Genomic DNA, 24,078 nt, shown 5'->3' with positions numbered 1-24,078 from the left:
AGCCTTGGGCTCATAGCAGGAGACAGGTTTAATAACTTTTATTTCTAATTTTGTACTTGTAGAAGAGATGCTAGAAACTGTTTCAAATGAGGATGATATCTAAAAAAATAGGATACATGTTCTTTCTAAGAGTATATGCCATTGAGTCCATTAGAAAAAAAGTACTACATAATATAAAAACTATATGTAAAATTTAAATCCGTGGGAACATTTTTAGGTAATGTTCTATAATGCCCATTACATTATCCTCAATAAAATAATAAAATGATAATCTTGTTAAGGGGAGAATCTAGTGAGGAACAAAGAAAGCATACTTGGCCAAATTCCCGATTGATTCTCTGTCGTTAGCAAATATGTTATAAGCTCCGTCGCTCTTCCACAGTAATCCCACTAAACCTTGACTGAATGCCACCAAAGCGGGAACTTGGTCCTCCTCCTTCTTTGAGAACGTCGTAGAGAACTGCAGACCATCTTCAGGATAAAGGAAAATGGCGTAGGAGCTGGAATCCGAGGAGGCCAGCACAGCCTGGAATGTGTTTCTCTGTGAAGATGAGTTCAACTTCAGTTACTCAGGAAAACATGTACAGATCTTAAAATGTGCTATTCACCCGACTATATATAAAAAAGTACAGAGATGGCAGTATTCTCATTTTATTCTAAAAGAAGTACTTTTGTAGTAAAGATCAAGTATTCCAGGATAGCTCCCCTTAAATCTCTCTAAGGCTATGTCAACATGAAATTTCCTAATTAATTAATGAATACCTTCTGCATACTGTGACTCTGAAGTCAACCAAAAATTATAGAGATGGTACCTGTAGATGGTGCCCTAAATCTCATGTAACTTAGCAAATTCTGACCTTTAGAATTTGTTTCCAGGCCATTAAACATATTCAACCACACTCATCATTTAGCATATATTCATTGGGCCCAAGCATCATACGGTAAGAAAGAACATGAGCTTTGGGCAAAACACATCTGGATCCAAATCCTTGCTCTACTCATCCTTGGTTATGGGATCTTGGGCATGTTACTTAAGCTCTCTAAGCCTCGACTCCTGAATCTGTAAGATGGAGATAAAAGCACCTATTGCAAAGAAATGGTAGGAGGACTCTGTGAGATAACATCTGAAGGGCCATGCTCCCTGCACTCGGGAATTTACAGTCTAGATGGGAAGACTAACACGTGAACAAAACATTGCAAGACCGGGGGATAGATTCTAAAATAGAGTCGTGTGCAAGTGCTATAGGAGCCATCAGAAGATGGCCGATGCTGCGAGGGGTGGGAGTGGAGGAGGCTGTCGAGTTTGAATGAACGAGCAGGAGTGAGGGTCAGGAGAGGAGGTCACAAGCAGAGAGGACAGCAAGTGCAGGATACTGTAGGTGGATAAACAAAGGAATAAATAAGTATGATTAGGGAATTGCAAATAATTTGATTCGGCTGCTGCAAAGGGTGTGCAGAGAGGTAAGGCAAAGGGAGATTGGGCCCGAGAGGCAGGCAAGGGCTCTGTATGAGGGGCTGGGTGTTCATCACTCAAGCGAAAGGGAGACACACTTGAGAAATTTAACGTTTGAAGCAGTTTTCAAGCACAGCACTCAGTCAGATATAGGTGGCAAAGCAAAATGTGTCATGCAGGCCCAGAACAGGCTTTCCCAAAGTGTGTTTTATGGGATGTGATGTGTCTTATTTGGGAGGGAAAAAAGGATATTGCCAAAATGTTTGGGGACTGCTAAATTAAACAAAACTAAGCAGGTTTCTTTATTGCAGGGCTTTTCAGAGTGAGTCACCAAGAGGGGGATATTAATTTTGGCATTTCCCAAACTTATTTGGCCAGAGAGGCCTTTTTCTCAAGGACTGTCTCGTAGGACTAGTATTCTGTGGTGCACACTTTGGGAACTACCAGCCTGGAACATCTCCCATTTAAGTGGTGTCTCTGGGACCTTTCAAGTTTCTCCCTACCCTGTAATCCTATAAAAATTAAATAATGGTGGAGCGAAACTGTTTTTCCAAGGAGAAATTGAGGCACGTCCCAAAGATTCACTTCAGATCTAGAGATGGCTTCTCAACCTACTCAAATATTCCCCTTCCTTCAAGGACAGTGCCAGCTCCCCACACCCTTACAGCCTTTCCTGACCACTGCGCCCACAGAGACGCCCACCCCTGGAGAACAATTACACTTGGTTCGGAACCACTCACATGGTGCAAATGGTTCTTGCCTCCCCAACTAGAGTGTGGGTCTTGTCTTTATTTCTCCACATTCCCCAGGACCACTTGGTTATTTTAACCTATCACTTCATATTAATAACTTCGCTATTTAACTAGAAATTACCTCCCACTATCCACCACCAAAGAAGCAGCTAGAGGATGCAGTTTATCAACCCTTTTCTTGCCATGTATCAGTCGTCTCAGGAATTGGCTTTCTTTACCTCTAATCATCATTAAAACACACAGTTATATAGCCTTGCAGATAAGGATTTGGAAGTTTCAGACCTGCAATAACCAGTCTATCGGATTTTGTTTTGGATGTCTTGTCTTTATCAATAGCACGAGAATGATGTACATCATAGCAGCACACCCAGAAGACCAAAGCGTGCAAAGCCAACCTGTCAGCCCCTCTGCACTTGTACCTGGGCGGTGCTTACCTTGCCTTCCTGGGCAGGGTCCTTGCTGGGCCCTTGGTAGGGGGCCACAGAGTCCCAGGTGACAACCACCACACTACTGGGCTGGAAAGAGACTTCCGGGAACCCTCTCTGGACACACTCTGCTGCCAGCTGAGTGACAGAAGGGGATAAGTCTTCTCGATAATAAACCTTCCCGAGGCCATCCGTCGTGTCCAAGTCCGCCAGGAAGGGCGCGACTGCTCCGAAGGTCGGTGGGAAGAGCCCAGGATGGGATTCTTTGGCTGGGGGTTCACTCGTGGCAATGATGCCATTTGTGGTGACCTGCGCAAAACCAGGGCAGAGTTAAAAGGCGTGCAAAACAACTTCTTCCTCCGAGGGACTGAGCTCCCACTCATAGAAGGCTGACACAGATACCCCCAGTATGTCAAATACAACAGAACTGGAGAAAGACATGGTCTCAAATTGTAAAACTCAGCATCTTTTCCTAGGCAGGATGGTCTGGTGGGAGGAGCACAGGGAAAGAATCGCAGGACTTGACTCTGGCATAGACAGGTCACTGGACCTTGGGCAAGTGTCTTAAACTTCGAGTCTCAGGCTTCCTGTGTGTGTGTGCTTCGTATTCTGCAAAGCACCATTCAAACACGAGTCATTATTAACACCCTCATTAATTTACTCAACAAACCGAGTAATCACTACATACAGGGCTGTGCTCAGTGCTGTGGGTCCATAAGGGTAGTATGCAGTCTCCACCTTCAAGGAACCCACAATCCAGAAGGATACAGGAAGGATGGACACAAACAGAGAATGATACAAGAAGTAAAGTGTCAAGAAGTAAATCTGAATGGGGCATTAGGGTATCATGAATTATTTTGAATAGTTCGACGTGTTAGAATAATGGCTAACATTTATTGACTGTTTACCATGTTCCAGGCATCCTATTAACATCTAATCCTCAGAAGTACTCCATATAACTAAGGACTTCCATTATCCACATTTTTCTGATGGAGAAAATGAAGTAAGTGAACCAATTTTTCCCAAGTTACCAATAAGTGGTAGCCCTGGGATTTGAACCCAGGGACCCGACTCCAAAGTTGGTCCTCTTTCTCACTATGCGTACAGCCTTCTTGAAATCAGTTATAACTGCCTATAAAAAGATATCACTGTGCTTATCCAGCTAAAACCCACACTCCTTGGGAAAATGGGAAAGGGATAAACAGCCCCTTGGTGGCGGGGGTACCGGGCCTCCTGTGAGGCCAGGCTAAGAATGAGGCTTTGATCCCCCTCACTTTCTTGTTAGTGCACAGTCCACTGATGACATAGAACACCACTCCAGTGGTCCTTTTACTTTGAGAATCTGTGAATTAAAAAAAAAAAAAAACTAATTAAATGGGAGAGATGGTGCAAATGGCACCTTAGTTTGCATTTTAAGAGGCTGCAGACTGGAAAAACGTGAATCCCAAAAAGGGCCTTTCAACTGTTCAGGAGCTGATTAGGAGGCCTGTGGGTTTTCCAGGGCACTTATTTCCCTTCCTCCTCCTCCTCCTCCACGGTCGTATCCTTCAGTCCCTTCAGACCTTGTTACTAGAGGAGGGGGCAGGGGCGGAAAGAAAGGAGAGGAACTCGAGACCGAACCTTGCAATATGCCAAGAGCCGGATAAAAGGGTTCAATGTGGTGGAGCTGATTTGGGCACCGGATGGGAAAAGAAGGAGAGTTTTGGGAGTTAAGTGTGGACTTAGCAAAACCCTCCCTTTTGACCCAATGTCATGGGCTGTTAACTGTGTGGGTGACATATTTTCCATCATCACTTGGCACCAGCAATGATTTTCTGGAAGGCAGTCAGGGAAGGAGCTTCGCCCAGCTGGTCTCTCACCCTCCTCTCCCCACTAACCCCCCAAACATCTCCCAGCACAAACATCCCGATTGGCTTTCCGTGTGGGAGCGTGGGAAACAGCTCACTTTCTCAAGCCGCCAGAAGTTGGCAGTTACCAGCTGCTAGTGGGAAGTGATCACATGGAGGCCACATACAGACAACTTCGTTTTAAAAAGCTGTCTTCCAGTGAAATTTAAGTCAGTCCTACAACTTTGAAAACACTCCCGGTGTCCTTTATTATTGAGAGTCTGGGCGCAGGAATGTTTCTATTTTCACAAGGAATGCTTTAGGAACTGATTTTTAGACAAGTATCATGAAGAACTGCAAATGCTTTGGACAAAGACCAGAGGATCTTCATTAGTCTTAGTGCTGGCAAATTGTTTCTCAGCCAATTTTACGGCACATTCGACTCAACTGTCTGTGATAATGGAGAAGGACGACATCAAAGATAAATGTCATGTACAGAGCATCATATACATCATATACAGAGCACACAGGAGTTTCATTTGATTCTTAGCTTTAAACTTCTCCCCAGTAAACATTTTTTTTTCAGATATACCAATTAGTGGCAGATGATGAACAATATTCCCTTCGTTTTGATACCAGTCTCACTTTACATATCTTTCAAGCACATGATGCCTCTCCTAGCCTTGTTCCTTTTCCCCATCTTTTTAAAGTGCCATCAAGCAATTCAACATAAAAGCAAGGAGACAAAGAGAAGGGCCTAAAAGTCACTTAACATAATGATCTCATTTACTGTGTGCCCGCTGGCTCCGGCTGTCTTCTCACCATGCAGTACTGTATCCCTCAGGGCTGGGACCCTGTCTGTCTTGGTCACCACTGTAGCTGCAGAGCTTATATGCTGCTGGCACGTGTTAGTCCCCTCCTCTCCTGACTTCCTCCAGGAAATGGGGCAGTAGTTTCATACAGGATAGGGCCCGTAAACCTGGGTTGTTTAGAAATAACGCCTGAAGGTGCACAAGCTCCGAGGGTGAGCCACATGAAGGGTCCCAGCACTATGTGCTACTGAGGCTCTTCCCACTGGAGTGGGACACCGGCTACAAAACAAAGGGTTTGCATAAATAGGAACTGATAACTCGAATCCAAGCAAGTCTCTAGATCTAACCACCAGTTTACAGGAAATATAGGGGACAGAAGAACATGTTAAATGATACCATAGGAATGCCATCAGCACAATCCAGAAAACAGGACACTCTGAAGGACAAATACCCAGTTTCTTTAATAAACACATCACAAGAAAAAAGAGGCGAAGGACCTGCAGATTTAAGAAGTCCTAAGAAACATATCTACCAGATGCAACATGTGGTCTTTAGATTCTGATTTAAACTAATTAACTGAAAAGTAAAATGATACTTTTTATGAGCCTGTGTGGACATTGAATCATGTTAAAGAATTATTATTTTTTAATAATAAGTTGAAGTCACTTTTTAGAGATCATTCTGAAATATTTACAATGAAATTAACTGTTCGGGATTTGCTTAGAAACAATCCAGTTTAGATGAGGTGGGGAAGAGGAGGACTAGGTGCGGATAGAAATGGAACAAGATAAGCCATAACTTGATGCTTGTTGAAGCATTCATAGGAGTGCATTCTAATATTCTCTCTATTTTAGCATACATTTGAAATTTTCCATAATAAAACTTTAAAAAAAAAATAGATAATGAACATGATTGATCTATAAAGTTTACCAAAAGTGGGCAGCTGGTTTTTATAGATCAGCCAACACTAATGTTCTGTGGTTCCTTGTCTAAACTCCTCCCTTCCCCAGACTTGCCCACCCCTCCCCCTGTCGCAGCCCCTGCCCCTCCCCCACTAGGGATTTTCAGGAGTGTTAATTGCATGGGGCGGGCCAGACTGTGTTAATGAGCAGAAGGTGCTGGCAAAAGCAGATTACACAATTAAAGTTAATCAAAAGTTTCAGAGCCTTGAGGCACCGGGTGCAGCACCCTGAGTCCAGAAAGAAACAATTATTAAAACTGAGTATTACACAGCAGCCACCAGTCTTATTCTCTGTTCACCACATTTTTGCTAGTTAAAAAGTACATGGCTTATGGGACCAGAGTTTAGTTAAGATGCGAATATTGGTGACTAGAGGCTGGACTAGAAACACAAGTGCTGAAGAAAACTTTTAAATTACTTGCACTTCTCCAAACTCACCATGGTGTTTCGCCTACTTAATACTGCAGGCTTTTGCATCTGTGGTCCCCTCTGCCTCAAAGATCCTTACTCAGCTCGTGTCCTTGGCAAAGTCTCATTTCTCCTTGTGAAGCCTTCCTGACCTCCCCAGCAGAGTTTAACACTAGGTCCTTTATGTCTGCCCCTCTCTCTGTCTTTGCAATTAGCACCTTGGAGCCTTAACTCAGGTACCTTGACTCCCAATGGCACCAGCACATCCCTCGGTATAGATCACTCTGCAAAACCCTTGTGGATTGAATGTATTCCTAAGAAAGCCTGTCGGAGTTCATGAGAGAGCTAATAATAATAAGAATAATAATAATGTTATATTCTTTTCTTTTTTTTTTTTTTAGAGATTGGCACCTGAGCTAACAACTGTTGCCAATCTTCTTTTTTTTTTTTTCTGCTTTATCTTCCCAACCCCCCTATACATAGTTGTATATCTTAGTTGCAGGTCCTTCTAGTTGTGGGATGTGGGACGCCACCTCAACGTGGCCTGATGAGTGGTGCCATGTCCGTGCCCAGGATCCAAACCCTGGGCCACCGCAGCGGAGCGCACGAACTTAACCACTCGGCCACAGAACTGGCCCCAATATTACTTTCTTAAGGTAACTCACACTAACCAAATATTGCCTAGCTGAAGTTCTTGGTGGACTAAGTGAAACCAGTAAACAGATAGCCATTGATGATTAGGTAGCTAGTAACTAAGGTTTTTTTGCAGTTATTAACTATAGCTTTTAGTTGTTTACCCACCCATTGTGAACTGTGCTGCTTAGGCAATATGCTATCTAACTCCCACTAGGTTCCTACAGATAACATCTCCCTGGTACCCGGGGTCACCAAGGTAATGGATATTTGAGCTGTTTTTCAGGAATTAGGACCCCTTGTCCAGTTCAGGCCAGTTGAAAACACCAGCCCATCAACTGGGCCCACACAGACGCCTGACAAGTGACCTTTTTGACATCAAGAGGCTGAAAACTCCACCCTCAGATCATGCTAAGACCACCATTCTGTGAACAGGCGTCTTATGAAGAGGCATGAAATCCGACTACGCTTGTGCACATCATCAATCACCTCATCTCTCCTCCCCTCCAATCATCTGTCTCCACACCCTGCCCTCTACCCCATAAATATCCCGGAGTCCCATTTTCGAGAGGTGGATTTGAGACTCATTCTCCCGCTTCCTCACTTGGCTGCCTTGTGATTCAAATCCTCTCTCTGCTGCGATCTCGTCGTGTCAGTGGCTGGTTTTCTGGGCGACAGGCAAAGATGAACCGGGTTCAGTAACGTAAGTAATACACCACTTTTTTTATTGAAAAACAGCTACTTCCTGCACGTTCACCAATGTAAATATAATCTCGTTATATTATATAATGTAAATGAAATCTTGTTTACAGTTTACACTGGGAAAAAGAAGTTCCTTTAGCAAAGTTAAACTTCAGCTCAGTGTGTTACTAGCACAATTTAACGCCCCTTTACAGAACATGTCTGTCCACTCACCACAAGGGACACAGCAAACAACAGGCTTAACCAGCTGCATGGGGAAGAACAGGTCCATTATATCACAAAACACCCCAGGGTGAAAATGCCAAGCACCACATGGCCAACAGCTGGAGCCACTTATGTACAACTGTTTCAACTCTGCTGACATTAAGAAGAGGATGGACAGAGCCACTAACTCATAATGGGAGAGTGTTCCCCATTTAAACGAGCACTTCCTGTCTCGTGTTTATCTTTAAAGTGAACTCACAGACAGCATGAAGCACTGGAGAAAGTCTAAATGCAGATAGTCAATAAATTAAAATTATATTCAAATGCACACTGAAGAAGTGAAACAATAAGCATCTTTTCAGGCTTACATGAGCCAGTAGCGGTCCCAAGGGCAGAAAGCTGCTGCAATAGTCGGGGAAAGCCTTCTTCAAAACAGATGTGGTTAGAGAATACTTGAGGTAGACACAAATAAGAAACAAATGGGGACATTTGAGAAATGCAAATAGCTGTGCTGAGAAGACAATGAAATTGCATGGAGTTGCAAAAGGAAACTCTCGGGTAGGAGGAAGCAGAGACTTAAAGTGAAATAATTTAGGGTAAAGACTGAAAAAGCAGCATTTACAGAGTGTCTGCTAAGTTTGAGGCTCTTTACTAAAACTGTTTGCATTTTAAAAAAATTTAATACAACCATCCTCTTTTCACATATTTGAAACAGACAAGGAAATGACAAGAGACTTAATTTAGCTTAATGTCATATAACCAGCAAGTGATGGAACCAGGATTTGAACCCACATCTGCTAGAGTCCATAACTTGTGTTCTTTCTGTTACTGTAGTCAGCTGCCTAGTTCAGAGATATTGGGAGCAAAAGTCATGGAAGTTGCAAAGCTTCATGACATGGCTTCACAGTTAGAAATTGGACAGCTAGACAAAGCTGGAAAACTACAAGGGCCAAAGAAAAGAAAAATCTGATAAAGAAGTCCAGGAAATAGCCAAATCCATGATAGAATCAAGGCAGAAGTTGACTTCAGCCTAGGGTCCAGAGGGGACCTGGGGCCTGACCCACTTGTGTGGTACTTAACAGTTTACAAAGCATTTTTACTCCAGTTGTCTCATTAAACCTAGTAAAGTAGGCAATAACATCATCTCCATTCTTCATCTGAGAAAAAATGAGTTTCAGTTTGTTTGACTTGCCTAAGATCACACAGTAGAGGTGCCAGAACACAACTCTGGAGTTCAAATTGCAATGTTTTTCCATTAACCCCACTGAGCCAGGGAAATGGCTCTGGCTTGAATTAGAAATAAAAACAAAAGGATTAGCAGATAAAAACAAGGGACAACCTATGGGTAATAGTTAAGAGATGAGTCGACATTTTCAGCTTAATCTAGTTAACGTCTAATGAGAGACTTTGGATCAGTTACCAATCTCTTCTGTAGGAAATTTCTACCTGGAGTTACCTTCCAACATTTGAAAATGGTTGGGGTCTTTAAATTTTAACTTCTGGTGTATGTATGGAACAAGAGGGAGTGGTGTCCTTCAGTATTCCAGAACAGGAGACTATCAGGGAAGGGAGGAATGGCCTCGCCCGAACCCTGAGCCTCTGGGGAGCAGTGTGTGCTCCTCCTTGACACCTTGGATGTAGGTATCAGAAATTTACCTGTGCCAACTGGAGCACAGTACTCCCCTAATTCAGATTATACCAATCCCTTAATTTGAACATCAAGAATTATAGGGAAAGAAGCATTCATCTGCCTTTCCAGAACGAACCATATGTCAGTGTAACCACAAGCCCAATTTGTGAGAGAAATACTTTACAAAAGTATGCTAGCTAATAAATGTAGAAAGATAGAAACAAGGAGACAACAAAACGAAATAAAACACCATTCAGCAACCTTTAGTTTAATAATTGATTCAGGTAAAAATCATCAATGGATGCTAAAAACATTAGGTAAAAGGTCAGTGGGCAAGGGGCAGCAGCATAAGGCCAAAGTGTCACCCCATAGCTTGCTTACTGTTCCAAAGGGGGAAAACGTAACTTTACAGACATGATCTAGCTGTCATCTCCTTATCACCAGCAGCTAGCAGAGCAATCACCGGACATCAGTTCCCTCCTAATGTTATACAATATGACACATAGAGCTTCATTCCTGAAGTATTCTTGTTAAATAATGTTACTACTCAACAATAAAATACAAATAACCCAATTAAAAAATGAGCAAAGGACTTGAATGAACATTTCTCCAAAGATACACAAATGGCCAATAAGCACGTGAAAGAATGCTCAACGTCATTAGCCACCAGGGAAATGCAAATTAAAACCACATGAAATACTACTTCACACCCACTAGGATGGCTAGAATCACAAAGTCAGATAATAATAAGTGTTGACAAGGATGGAGAGGCATTGTAATCCTCATACATTGCTGGTGGGAATAGACAATGGTGCAGCCACTTTGGAAAACAGTTTGATAGTTCCTCAAAATGTTAAACATAGAGTTACCATATGTCCCAGCAATTCCGTTCCTAGGTATATACCCAGGCAAACTGAAAGCAGACATCCACCCAAAAACTTGTACACGAACATTCATAGCAGCAGTGTGAGTGGCATCATGCAGTGTGAGTGGCATCATGTGGTGTGAGTGGCATCACGTGGTGTGAGTGGTGTCATGTGGGTGAGTGACATCATGTAGTGGTGAGTGATGTCATGCAGTGTGAGTGATGTCATGCAGTGTGAGTGGTGTCATGCAGTGTGAGTGATATCATGCAGTGTGAGTGGTGTCATGTGGGTGAGTGACATCATGTAGTGGTGAGTGATGTCATGCAGTGTGAGTGATGTCATGCAGTGTGAGTGGTGTCATGCAGTGGTGAGTGATGTCATGCAGTGTGAGTGGTGTCATGCAGTATGAGTGGTGTCATGTGGTATGAGTGGCATCACGTAGTGTGAGTGACATCATGTAGTGGTGAGTGGTGTCATGCAGTCTGAGTGGCGTCATGTAGTGGTGAGTGATGTCATGTGGTGTGAGTGGCGTCGTGCAGGGAAATTTTCAAACACACACAGAAGAATAGTACAACAAACACCCATATCCTCATCAATCTGCTCCCACGATCATGCTCCAGTTCTTGTTTCATCTGTTCCTTCCACACATGTGCATATGTACTTTTCTTTCTTGAAATATTTTTACTTCATCTCTTCTTGAAAGCAGTTTGTCTCAAAGATGTCCTTTTACCATCGCTTTGTTTCCATCAGGATCCAGCCAAGTCCTCATCTTGCATTTGGTTACTATGGCTCTTAAATCTCTTCTCATCTATACCAGTTCTCCCTCCTTCTTTTTCTTCCATGCCATTTATTTGTTGAAGAAGGGGAGTCTTTTAAAAATAAATCACATCACTCTTTGCTTAGAAATCACTAATGGCATCCCACTGCTTCACAGAATAAAGTAAAAAATACCTAGCATTCATTCATTCACTCATTGAACAAATCATGGCAGAACACCCGCCCTGTGCCATAGGCACTACTCCCAGTACCAGGGACAAGGTGTGAGTGCGGCAGACCAGGCTCTGCCCTCACAGGGCTCAGACTCTCATGGAAAAGACAGGCAACAACAGGTAAACAAACGAATAGGCTAATTTTTTAGGTAGCTTTATACACTGTGATGAAAATACGATAGACTGCAACCAACCATCACAAATGGGGGTCTGCGTGTGGGCCGAGACCTGAATGACAGCAAGATGCAGCCACTGGGAAATCAGGGCCATGAGTCCTGGGCAGAGGAAGAGAAGTGCTAAGAGCTGGATGGACAAGCTGGCTGTGGTCAAGGGAGAGAAAGAGAGCTGGTGTGGCTGGAGCCTGGCATGTGAGGGGAACAGGGTAAGGGATGAGGTCAGAGAGACCAGCTAGGCTGGGCCACAGGGGGCTTTCTGGATGCATGGTGAGAAGTCTGGATGTCATTAAAAGCAAAGGAAAATCCCAGGAGGTTCTGAGCCAGAGTGGCCAGGTCTGATTCAGCTCTTGCACCACCGTCCTCACTCACATTGGCTTTCATTCCGCTCCCGTGACATGCCAGCTCCTCCTCTCCATACTCTCACGGTCTCATGTCCAGCAATGCTTCCTGCGTTTGAACCACCGTCTGGCCTCCTGTGCTCTTTCACACAGCTGACCTCTACTCATCCTTTGGTTCCAGCTAGGTTGGGAAGGTTCTGACCCCTCCAACTAGCTCAGGTTTCACCACGAGATATCCCCACTCTGAACTTCTCTCTCATAGCGTTCATCACAGTGGCAACTGGTCAATTATTGGTGTAATTATTGGCTTAATGTCTGTCTTCCTCAGTAAACTGTAAACTTTGCCAGAGCAGAAACAACACTGGTTTGGTTTCCGTCTGTATCTCCAAAGCCTAGCACTGTGCCTGGCATACTAGGCAACAGACTAAATATTTGTTGAAAGACTAGATGACGTGTCTTAACATTGCACTGCATTTTATGAGAAATAGTATCCAGTGTCCTGAAACAGTAAATGTACTTATTCAACATCTGGTCACTGAGTCAAAGAACATCAAAGATCCAAAATAAAATGGGCCTTAGAGATGATCTTGTCAAACCTCTTCATTTTATAAACAAAAGAGACCCGGAATAACACGAGGCTGAGATATGAAGTGCTTTGACCTCAATTATAAGCTGGTCAACACGATTAATCAATTCCATTTTAGCCTCCACTGGAAATTAACACTCTATTAAGTATTCTGTGATTCAACAGGGCCACTGATAGACCACAGGGTGCCTTTGGGCAAATTAGAAACGGGTGCCTTTTCTGAGGCTCAGGGCTCGCTGAGTGGCCCGTAGACTTTAGCTCTTGCTTGTCCCCTAGGCGAGAGGCCTTGTGCTGCAAACAACCTGCAGAACCACGGTGGCAGCCCTGGCCTGGATCGGCAGATCACAAACTCCCTAAATGTGACAGCTCTACGAGGGATGTTAAGAGGAATAAGATACCATCTCTAGGAGCCAGGCCAGCCTGCAGCTCAGGACGAGGACAGGACCCCATGCACCCTTCCATCAAACCTGGGTATTGCCTCCCAAGATAGGTCACAGGACCACGTCAAACATGGAGAAACACATATTTAACTTGAAGTTTGCTGTAAAAGAACTTAATAGGAATGCCAAAAAATATGAGAAAGAAGAAAAGGCTGAAAAGACCAAGATTGAAACGGCCATTCAGAAAAACAATACGGAAGTTTCAAGAATACACACCAGGGGCTGGCCCGGTGGCCAAGTGGTTAAGTTCCCGTGCTCCGCTGCGGCAGACCAGGGTTCGGATCCTGGGCACAGACACGGCACTGCTCGTCAGGTCACGTTGAGGCGGCATGCCACATGCCACAACTAGAAGGACCCACAACTAAGATATACAACTATGTACGGGGGGGTTTGGGGAGATAAAGCAGAAAAAAAAAAAAAAAAAGATTGGCATCTTTAAAAAAAAAGAATACACACCAAAAATGCAATCTGCCAGAAGAACCAGGCAATTAAATCCTGAGTGTAAGTGCCAGGGTTGATGCTGGGGCAGCAGAAGATCGAACTATGAGCAAGGTAACAAAGTCCACGGCCGTGTGGTTAGGTCTATGGATGCTACAGGGAGGGGTAGGAACCTTGAAAAGATTTTGCCCTGACAGACCAATGTGGACACCAATCGGAAATGCTGGATGTTCAAACACAACAAATGGAAGACACAATGAGTAGCACTACAATGCCAACACCACCACAAAACCAAGTGGCCTCAAGAAACGTCTTGATCTCAATACAGAACTACCACAGTGTCGACAGGTCCTGTTGGCATGAGTGTTGCTTCGAAGGAACAGGATGAACTATCAGAGACTTGCTTGTCTATGCAATCAAGCATAATTTAAATTACTTTAAAGACTCATTTAAAGAACTGGTGCTTCTGTTTACTTTACTTGCTTCTGAAATATTTTGTGCGTACGTATAGATAAGTTGCACTCCAATTACACTAACACTATATATGTCAGAATGCTTAAACACTATTTGTATGCAATGCTTTCTTTTGCCTTGCTATACTTTCCAATACATTAAGAAATTCCAGGAAGCCTTCACCTTGACAGATTTTGTAGTTTGGTATATTAAGTGTAGAAATATGAGCAACATATTTTTGTAGATGTCTTTGGCAGAGCTAGCATTAGCTTGTTGCATATGGAACATCTTTCCCAAAAGTTACATCAATAATCTAATACCAAAGTACTACAGAGGAAAGTATAGAATAAAGAGATGAAGAAAGCCCACACTTTTGGAGCACATTACCACGCGGTGAGCTGTTTAAAGACATTAATTCAATGAATGTTCTCAACTCCATGAGGAAGGCAATGATGTCTCTGTTTTACAGATGAACAAACTAAGGCTTACAGAGGTTGGATAACTTATCCAAGATCACGCAACTAGTGTGGCAGAACAGAGATTCAAAATCACATCTTTTGGGCTCCAAAGACCTCGCTCTTTCCATGCTACCTGCTGATAATCTAACTGAACAGTTAAAATTAAGATAGATGAACATTTGTTAATATATTAACCTCCAAATAAGACAATATTAGAGTTACAGAGCGTTCTAAGGACAGAGATCAATGTTGTCTGCTGGCCCTGGTCAGTTAGGAAGGAAGAAGGATTCGGGTTGGCCCTGGGAGAATGGGGGAGAATCTGAGGGGTAAGAGATGGAGGAAGGGGTAGAGTAAAAGAATGAGCAAAGAGTCAAAGTAAGACCTATTTTACTTTTCTGGGAAGTGTTATGGCGAAGCTGGAATAAAGCTGGAAAGGTAGGGCGAGGCCCTGAATCCAGGCCAAGGAGTCCACCTTCCTCTGAAGTTAGGATGGGGGAGGGCACTAAAGAAACTGAATGCAGTTGGAAAGTGTTATTTCCAAGGTGAAGAGAAAGATGCAGATGCAAGGGCCTGCTGTGAAGGTTAAGTGGAGAACTGGTGATTTGCCAAGATGACCACCATGTTACTCAACCCAGTGGTCAAGCCTCAGTGCTCATCTTTTTGGCCCATGAGCAGCATTTAACATGGTGGTTCACTCCCTCCTTCGTGATACACTTTCTTCACTTGGCTTCCGGGCCGCCCCCTTTCAGTCTCCATTGCTGGATCCTCCTCCTATCCCTGAGCTGTTAGAGGCTCCCTTGGACCCCTTTCTCTAGCTACACATACTCCCTTGGTGGAGTTCACTTAGTTCTCTTGTTTTAAACACTGCCATCTATGTGCCAACGGCTTCCAAATTTATATCCAAAGCCCAGCCTTGTCTTCCAAACTCCAGACTCACCCCAGACCCCTGATGTTGAGTAGTGTACCACCTACCAATATACTATACGGCCATGAGTCGCTTAATGACGGGGATATCTTCTGAGAAATGCGTCATTAGGCAGTTTTGTAATTGTGTGAACATAATAGAGCGTACTTACACAAAGCTGAAAGATATAGCTTACTACACACCTAGGTTGTATGATGCTAATGTTATGTGACCACCTTGTATGTATTGTCCGTTGTTGATCAAATCGTCCTTATGTGGCGCACAACAATAATTTACTTTATTTACTATGTTTGCTGTTTATTTTCCGGCTCCTGCTCCCCTGCTAGAATATAAACTCCTTGAAGACAGTGTTCTTTGTTTTGTTCACTTGTATCCTAAGTGACTAAAACAGTGCCTGGCACATAGTAGACCTGATAAGTATTTGTAGAATAAATGAATGAAGGGAAGGGGGCCAGGCAGCCTCAGGGCAATGTGAAAACCCTCATAGGGTACCATTAACAAGGAAAAGCAAGTGGCAGCGAAAAGCTGAGGGGAGGAGGGAGGTGAGTAATTCCCAGTCTGCCACGTGGAACCTGAAGTGACAGATGGGCATTTGGGTGGAAACATCTGGTATGATTTTGAAAATCTAGGACTAGTGCTCATGAAAGAGGTCACAGGCAGAGACACTGCCATGGAGCAGGCAGCGAAGCCATAGAGGTTGGCAAGATCTCTAGAGAAAGGAAAAATTGACAAAAGAAATACAAACTATACTCTATGACTCCAGAGGCTTCACGATCTATTTGTGGACAGGCAGCAGAGGAAACATTTGCCCTGATCACAGTATGGTATAGACTTACCTCTGGTCTACAGAGGGGTCAGGGAATGAACCCGGTTGCATGGAGTTCCTCATGGAGCCTCTGAGCTCCCCCAAGTTCTAGGGGTCGATCCTCTATCACGGTTCATAGTACAGGGCATTGGAATCAGCTGTTCATCTCTGGCTCCCTCACGGCACTGAGACGTCCTGCAGGGCACGGACCTGGTCATACTCAGTTGCTGTGTCTTGTACAGTTTATAGCCTCAGCACCAACACAGCCCTCTACACATACAAGAATCTCTTTATAAACATTGATGGAATGAATCAAGTTTTGAAGACAGTGAGTGGCCTGTATTGGCAGAGAAGTTAGGGTAAAAATAGAAAGTTAGAAGATCTTGAAGGATGAGTTAAATTTACCCTACTTAAGGAAAGATTCCTGTATGTAAGTGGTATGATGAAAATCTGTTTGTGGAAGGTGTGTGTGTGTGTGTCGGGGTGTGTGTGTGTGTGTGTGTGTGTGTGTGTGTGAAAGAGAGAGAGAGAATGAGAGAGACTAGAGGCAGGGAGATGAATCAAGATAGAATCTTTTTGCTATCAGGGATTTCCTTTTATTGTTTTTTTATAGCATGAAGGGTTTTATTTCCAAAACAAACTGAACTCATTAAATAATAACTAATTTATTTCTCCATTTTTATGAATCAAGACAAGTAATTTAATACGCAAGGAAACCATGTTCTAGAAATTCTTCTATTGGTCTGCAGAGCTGATCAGAGCTTCTGATCAGCATGAGATAACCAGGATTAGTAAATCAAGATGATAAAATTCCAGTCAAAGAAAGAAAATGTTTTTATTGTTCTGTGCAACCTCATTATGTAATTGAAGATTTCTTGCCCAGGGAGGTCAGTTCATCGGCCAAGGCAGCAGAGCTCATGTGACGTGTCCAATGGCTCAGGGGGCTGGATGAGAAGATTTACAGACTGGCCCATTCGGCACTCGTTACCCAGGATGGGGTTCAAAGAATGGCTGGCTTCATCGCTGGAACCATGCTGATTTACCACCCAAAAATAAGAGGTTGTCTCTTGAAGAGAATCAGACCTTATCACGTAGGAGGTCTGCCTTGGGCCACAGGAGGAAGTCTGGCAAACAAGATGGCTCCTCACCCATGCAGGGAACATTACCCCAGCAGTACCCTTCTCCCACCTTTGAACAGCTCTCAAATTAAGGCAGAGGTGTATAATGTCTAGATACCATTACATCAGAAGGTCGCAAACATTTTGGTCTCAGGACCCCTCTACACTCTTAAAAATTATTAAAGAACCCCCAAAAGTTTGTGTTTATACAGATTATACCAATCAATATTTATCATATCAGAATTAAAACTGAGAAAAATTTAAATATTTATAATGGTTAATAATGAACTCATTATACATGTTAACATAAATAACATTATTTTTTATGAAAATAAAACTTGAAAGAGCTTAGGGAGAGAAGTGTCATTGTTTCACATTTTTGCAAATCAATTTGATGCCCAGCTTAATGGAGGACAGTTGGATTCTCCTATCTTCTACATTTGATCTGTTGTGATAGATATTACACATCATGTAGCCTCTGGTGAACTCCACTGCATACACACGAGAGCATGGGAGTATAAAAAGCAAATAATATTTTAGTATTATCAGGAAAAGAGTTTTGACCTTGTGAATTTCTTGAAAAAGTCTCCAGGACACCCAGGAGACCCCAGACCACACTTTGAGAACTGCCATGTTAGGTCTTCACTAGTGGCATCCTTTCCAAGGGCTCTAAAGCCAGCTCTCAGCTCGTTTCTTCCTATCCTAGTTCCCCCCGTAAACCAGTGTCTCAAGGCTTCCACTTGCCTCCCCAGCCCGGTTGCTCCTTACAAGGCCTGCTGGCTACAGAGCATCTTCATGTTCTGGTCCCCTCGTTGGTCCCCAATGCCACAGCGTCAAATCTGGGCTGACACCTTTTCCCTCAAGTCAGCCCTCCCAGCCATCTCATCACTCTCTCACTCCTCAAGACTGAGAACCCCTCCCTCCTGCCTTCTCCCTCACTTCCCACAGGTGACTGGTCAGAAGTCCTATTGATGCCAATTAGATCACCTCTCAGGTTCCCCCTCTTCTCTCCTTGCCCATCTTTTTGTTAGCCCTCATCCTCACATGTCTGGATAAACCAGCAGCTTATGGAACTGGCTTCCTGCTCCCTGGCTCTCCCTGTTTGTCCACACTGTCTTGCAAACCGCTGCCAGACTTACCTTACTAGAGATGGGCATGCCTTGAGACCAGCTATAGACAGCTTAACCTGCCAACCACCGACCTTCTGGCCATCTTTCACGACCTTCCATGCAGTGTATTGCATCATTTGGCCCCACATCTTCACCTCTCCCTGTATCCATGCCTGTTGCCACTATGGGTAGGGTGACCTGCCTCACCGTTCCTCAGCTCGGCCATGTGACTTGCTTTAGTCCATGAGATGTTAGGAGATATGGTCCAAGCAGAGGCTAGAAAAAGCACTTGAGAGTGTTGAATATTTGAAATGTGGCTAGCGTGACTGAGAGGCTGAAATTTTAATATTATTTAATTATAACGAATTCCATTTTAAACAGCTACATATGGCTAATGGGCACCATATTAGACAAAATGGCTGTGGAGGGTGAGAGAACCGTGGAGCAGAACCAAATCGTCCCAACTGCCTCTGCTAAAGCCACCTGAGATCAGCCCACCACCTGCTGGTTCCAGACACAGGAGCAACAAATGCTTATTGCTATGTGCCACTGAGGTTTTATGGTTGCCTGTTACACAGCAAAAGCACGCTGATACATTCTATCTCCTGACCCCCGCCTGCCTATCCAGACAGAAACCTCCTATTCCAGCAGAAACACTCTGCTCCAGTCCGATCAGACTCCTCCCTCTCCCAGCATTTGCTAAGCTTGTTCTCATCCTCCAGCACTTGCCCCTGCAGTACCTCCCACTGCACCTCCCAGCTGAAGCGCCCTCGCCACTCCCCCTCCACCTACTGAAATGGGACCTGTCTCTCAAGTCTTACATGTAACCTCCCCTGTGAAGGTCTCCCTCACTCCTCTAGCCCACAATAATCCTTCACGTTTATTGTCACGTTTGAAGCTTGATGCTTGAAAGCATTGAGTCAGACACCGGCTTGGGCTGGAATCCTAGTTTGGGCATTTAACTGGTGGTATGCCCTTGGGTAATAATAATAATAATAATAATTATTATTATTATTATTATTTCTTCATCTGAAAAAAGGGGCAAGTTGTTTTGAGGATTAAATAATGTAAAACTAGCAAGTCTCGGACACACGTAGACATACTCATCCATTGATTGTTTTCCTTCTTGGTGGGGGTTCCAGAACAGTAGAGACCACTTAGTTCATGCTCACACTCCCCATTAGTTCACCTTTTCACTCAGGGCCTTTGAGGGTTTCCCTCAGCTCCGAAGAGCATCCACACAGCCACAGACAATGACGGATGCTGTGATGTGTCACCAGATCCCTCTTCAGCTCCTGGGAATGCAGCCCTCAATTGTCAGCCTTCTTTGAAGATTGCCTCCCTGGAAAAGACTGCCTCACCCAGGGTCACACCTCCTTCCAGGGCAGCCGTCACCCAGTGACTGATTGCTGTGAGGGCCCAGAGGCCCAGCCCTCTCACACAGACTGGAGACAGCTCGGAAAGGCCATCCCACCTTTGAGGGCCTGGCTGAGACCTTTATTGGGACCCCATTGCAGCTCAGCTCCTCCCTCTGCTCAATCCTTCTTCATTCCCTCCCTTGTATAGGTGTGGATCTGAGGCGCTCACCCTAAACCTGCCTGCTAATCTGCATCTCAGAGGCAGCTTCCTGGAACCCAGCCTGTAGCATAGATATAAGACCCAAAGAGAGCTCTGGGATTCTTTCTCTCTGAAATGCAGATTCAACCCAAATAGACCCAGAAGGCATGGTTTGACAGGAATCAACTTTTAACAGTGGATTTCCTATGTCTTTAAAATGTAATATGGTTAGTCTGATGCCACAAGCAAAGGAGGGCAGGAGGCCCCAAATTTAACACAAGAGTTCTTAACTTGGGGTCCAATGACCCCCATAGGGGTTCAGGAATAGAATTCAGTGGGTCTGTTAACTGAGAGGGAAACAAGACATTTCATTTTTATTTTCAACAACCCCTAACTGATAATTAGCATTTCCTCCGATTATGAATATAAGCAACAAAGCACTTAATGACCTTGCCATTCTTCGAAGTCACCCAAATTCTCATATCACATTATAGCCACGGCAGTTCTCTCTGAGCGTTGTTTACAGCTCTCATGATCTTGAAAGTTCAGTAATTAGCTGACCCACCCCTGGGTTCACTGCTACACCTTGTTATTTAATGTGATTAAAAATAAATGCAAAAATTACTTCATACAATTTTTGTTTTAATATTTTGATCTGCATTTCAACCTAATTGATTTCCTTGGCAATCCTGTGGATTTTACTTTTTGCATTTAAAAACATTACTCTAAGAAGGGGTCTCATAAGCTTCACCAGACTGCCCACGCAAGTCTGGGCAGTCAACCACCAAGGGCGACACTCTCTGCGGGGGGACACTTTAAGGTCTCATTCTTCTTAGGCAAAGCCGAGAAGCTCCACGTGGGTGTTGTCCGGGCGCAGTCTGCCCCGGCCAGAAGAGGAGCACAGCCATTTCAAGGGCAGGACAGGCTCCAGCCGCTGTTTGTGGTGTTCCCCCCACTCCTGGAATGCGCACAGCTTTATATGAAATCCACATGGTGCGCGGCTGGGGAAGGCGGAGGCACGAAAAGACTACAAAGTTGACAGTGTCCCCGGGCCGGCCAGTTCCGAGAAGGCTCCAGAGAGCTAAAGGTCACCTGGCCCCGCTCCCCATTGGGGGCCCCCCACGGTGACAATGCTCGGCTACAGGAAATTGGATCACCGGGGCACCCTGCCTTCCCAGCCGTGAACTCTGGACTGAAACGAGTTCAACTCGAGAACAGAATCATTGCCAAGACATATCCAGAGTCCACACACACAAATGCAGGGGACTGTCGGCTAAATTCCCGGGGCCGAGAGGCCACTTGGGCGGTTTTTTCCTGCCTCCGCACCTACGGGAGTCCCGGGGCCCGCGCGCCGGCTGCGACCCAGCTCTGGCCTTTGCCCTGCCGAGGCTCCGCGCCCCGCCTGTGCCCATTTGGACCGAGTCCTGTGCCCAAGGGCACTGGACAATGGCGAGACGCAGATCGATTTCCCGGCGGCGCTGCCGTCCACAGCAACGGGAAAGGAAACTCTGCCTCGGGTCCCGGGTCCCGGGGTCCCTGAGTCGGGCGGCACGCGCGGGCCGCGCAGACGGGCGAGCTCCCCAGACCCGCGTACTCCTCGGGCGACAGTGACCAGGCGGGAGGGAGTCGTCGGCGGGCCGGGTGGAGGTGGGAGCCCCCTCGGGCTTGGAGACCAAGCGCCGCACCCGGAGCCCCCGCGGCCAGCGGGTCCCGGTCCCCGCCCACGACGCCCACGTCCATCCGGCTTCGCCGGCGCCCCCGGCCCGCCCCAGCCTTCCTTCCGACGCCCGCTCGGCCCCCACGCCCTCCCCAGAGTGCCGCCACCTCCTGCCCCGGGTCGCACTCACGTAGACCGAGTGGATGTCGGATTTGTCGAAGAAGCGGAGCGCCCCTTTCAGCTCCAGGGCTGGGGAGATGCGGTCGTCCCCGGCCTCCAGCTCCAGGTCCCCTTGTCCGGGGCCGAAGGGAAAGAGCTCCTGGCGGCTCAGGCAGCCCCCGGGCCCCGCCAGCAGCAGCTGCAGCAGCAACGCCCGCGTCCACGCAGGCCCGCTGCGGCGCATCGCAGCCAACATGTTCCCCAACTGCTGTCCCGCAAACCCAGCGGCTCGGCGGCCGGAGGCTGAAAAAGGCGGAGACGTAACCGGACGCCCCTCGGCAGCCCCTCCACGCCTCCCGCCTCCCGACGGTCCCACCCCGGGAAATAGGGGAGGGAACCGAGGGGAGATGGGGAGGGCCCCGCCCCGTCCACAGGGCGCGCCGCGGAGGCTGCCCAATGGCCGCGAGGGGGACAGCGAGGGGCGACCCCAAATCCTCCACCCCTTCTGGCTGCGTCGACCTTGTCCCCGGCCGGGTGATGGGCGCTGGTGGTCGCAATCCCGAAACCAACCAAGTTCCCACCGAACAGCCCCTCAGGAGGTGGGAGAGGAGAGCAGGGCTCTGCACCATTGTCCTCGGGTCAGGGCTGAGTCGTGGAGAGCGGGCAACGTGGAAATGCCCTGGACTCAGGAGCACAGCCCGCCCCAGTGCTCCTCGGCGGCGCCCGGAGGTCGGGCTGATGTGGTCACACTCTGGTAGGAGGAGGGGTGGTGCTGGGAATTAGCAAAGAAGGGACTGGGCCAGGAGCATGTTGGTTTACTCATTGTCCGTTCTTTCAACTGTATTCAGTGCGGGATCCTGTGCTCGGTAGTGTGGAAGTTCGGCCAGAAATCGAGTCCCATCTTCCGAGACAAGGTCACAAGCGTATAACATAATTCAGTGTTAGGTGGGGTGAGGTCGCCATGTGATAAAGGAGGACAGGGCTGGAATAATTGGCCACGGAGAGCTTCGTGTGGGATGCAGGAGGCAAAGTGGGTCTTCGGAAGAGGTGGAATTTCATCGGGAGGCTGAAGAAGGGACGTTCTGGAAAGTGGGGGCGTGAGCTGTGGAGGGACTCAAGGCACCATCCCCCAAATGAGAATTTGGGAAAAGACTTTTCGACGTAAAACCTTTAATACCAAACCTAAGAATCTGAGCTCGCCCTAACACTCAGAGAACTACTGAGATTTCCTGACAAACGGAGATTAGCGATGTAAGCGGCATTCTGAATAATCAGTTGATCATTAATTTGGCCTTGGGTTAAAAGTAGAGGGAGGTCATCAGAGGACTGTTGAATAGAAAAAAAAAAACGTAGAGATGGGGAAGGAAAAGTGGACGTTGAGAAGAAATGAATCTAAGAGGCATTACAATGAAAGCAGGAATAAGACCCGATTATAAATTTGATAAGCGGGGAGAAGGGAGGGAGAAAATAAGTAAAATTGGGTGCAAGGTTTTGAGCCCGGGGCATTGCAAAACCAGTGCTGCCTTTGAAGTCGGGGGAGAGAAGCTGAGACTGTGGGAGTTGGATAGTGTTTAACCTCAGACCTGTTAACCTGGAGGAGTGAACAGGGCATCCCTATTGCCTGTCACTAGCTAAAATTAAGGACCTGGGACCCAATTCGGAATAATCTCCCAATAAACAGCAAATTTTATGCAATATTTAGAGAGTGTGAGTCCTGAGTCAGTAGAAAACGTGAAGAAAAAAACAAATGAAACACACCCTCTGAACATAAAGTCTTTGATCTCCTCATGACACCTTTTCTTTTTCTTTTACATTCATTAGCCATCAGAGATAACATTTATCAAGTTTCTACAGGTTTTAATTCGTTTTGCAATCACATAACCCCAGGAAACAGAGACCATCCCCACTTTACAGAAGAGGGGCTTGGAGACCCAGAGAGGTTTAAATCACTTTGCTAAGGTCACACAGCTGGAAGTCTGCAGTGGACCCAAGGTGGTCGAACTCCAGGACGGCCTTGACCACTACATTAAGTGGCTCCGTATGGCTACATTTTTTTTTTCACGTTGTTAAAGAGTGACTAATGCTGCCTGCCATCTGTTGCCAAGTCCGGTGGCTTTTCCTTCAGCTCCCTCCCGGAATTGCCGCTCTCCGAACGCCCATCCCCCCGCCAGAAGCACTTCCTGGCTCAAGCTATGGCA

The 24,078-nt window shown here is 45.8% G+C and overlaps 1 protein-coding gene across 2 annotated transcripts in view; it reads right to left on the bottom strand.

The window, feature by feature from the left end:
- NID1 (nidogen 1) overlaps positions 1 to 22,595 on the bottom strand; it is a 77,637-nt gene extending 55,042 nt beyond the window's left edge. Inside the window, exons 1-4 of one of the 2 annotated variants that reach the window (XM_001916503.6) lie at positions 22,451 to 22,595; positions 21,912 to 22,183; positions 2,640 to 2,939; positions 315 to 541 (exon numbers count right to left, since the gene is read on the bottom strand). In XM_001916503.6, the coding sequence (XP_001916538.4) occupies positions 315 to 541; positions 2,640 to 2,939; positions 21,912 to 22,136 (752 nt within the window). In that variant the 5' untranslated portion in view covers positions 22,137 to 22,183; positions 22,451 to 22,595. Of the gene's footprint in view, positions 1 to 314; positions 542 to 2,639; positions 2,940 to 21,911; positions 22,394 to 22,450 lie in introns of those variants that run through there. The other variant, XM_070264416.1, reaches the window with a different exon arrangement.
- Positions 22,596 to 24,078: the final 1,483 nt, after the last annotated feature.

The sequence above is a fragment of the Equus caballus genome, chromosome 1, assembly GCF_041296265.1.
Source record: "Equus caballus isolate H_3958 breed thoroughbred chromosome 1, TB-T2T, whole genome shotgun sequence".
NCBI classification, from domain to species: domain Eukaryota; kingdom Metazoa; phylum Chordata; class Mammalia; order Perissodactyla; family Equidae; genus Equus; species Equus caballus.
Note: the sequence above shows the minus strand (reverse complement) of the source record. Positions and strands in the feature narration are given on the sequence as shown.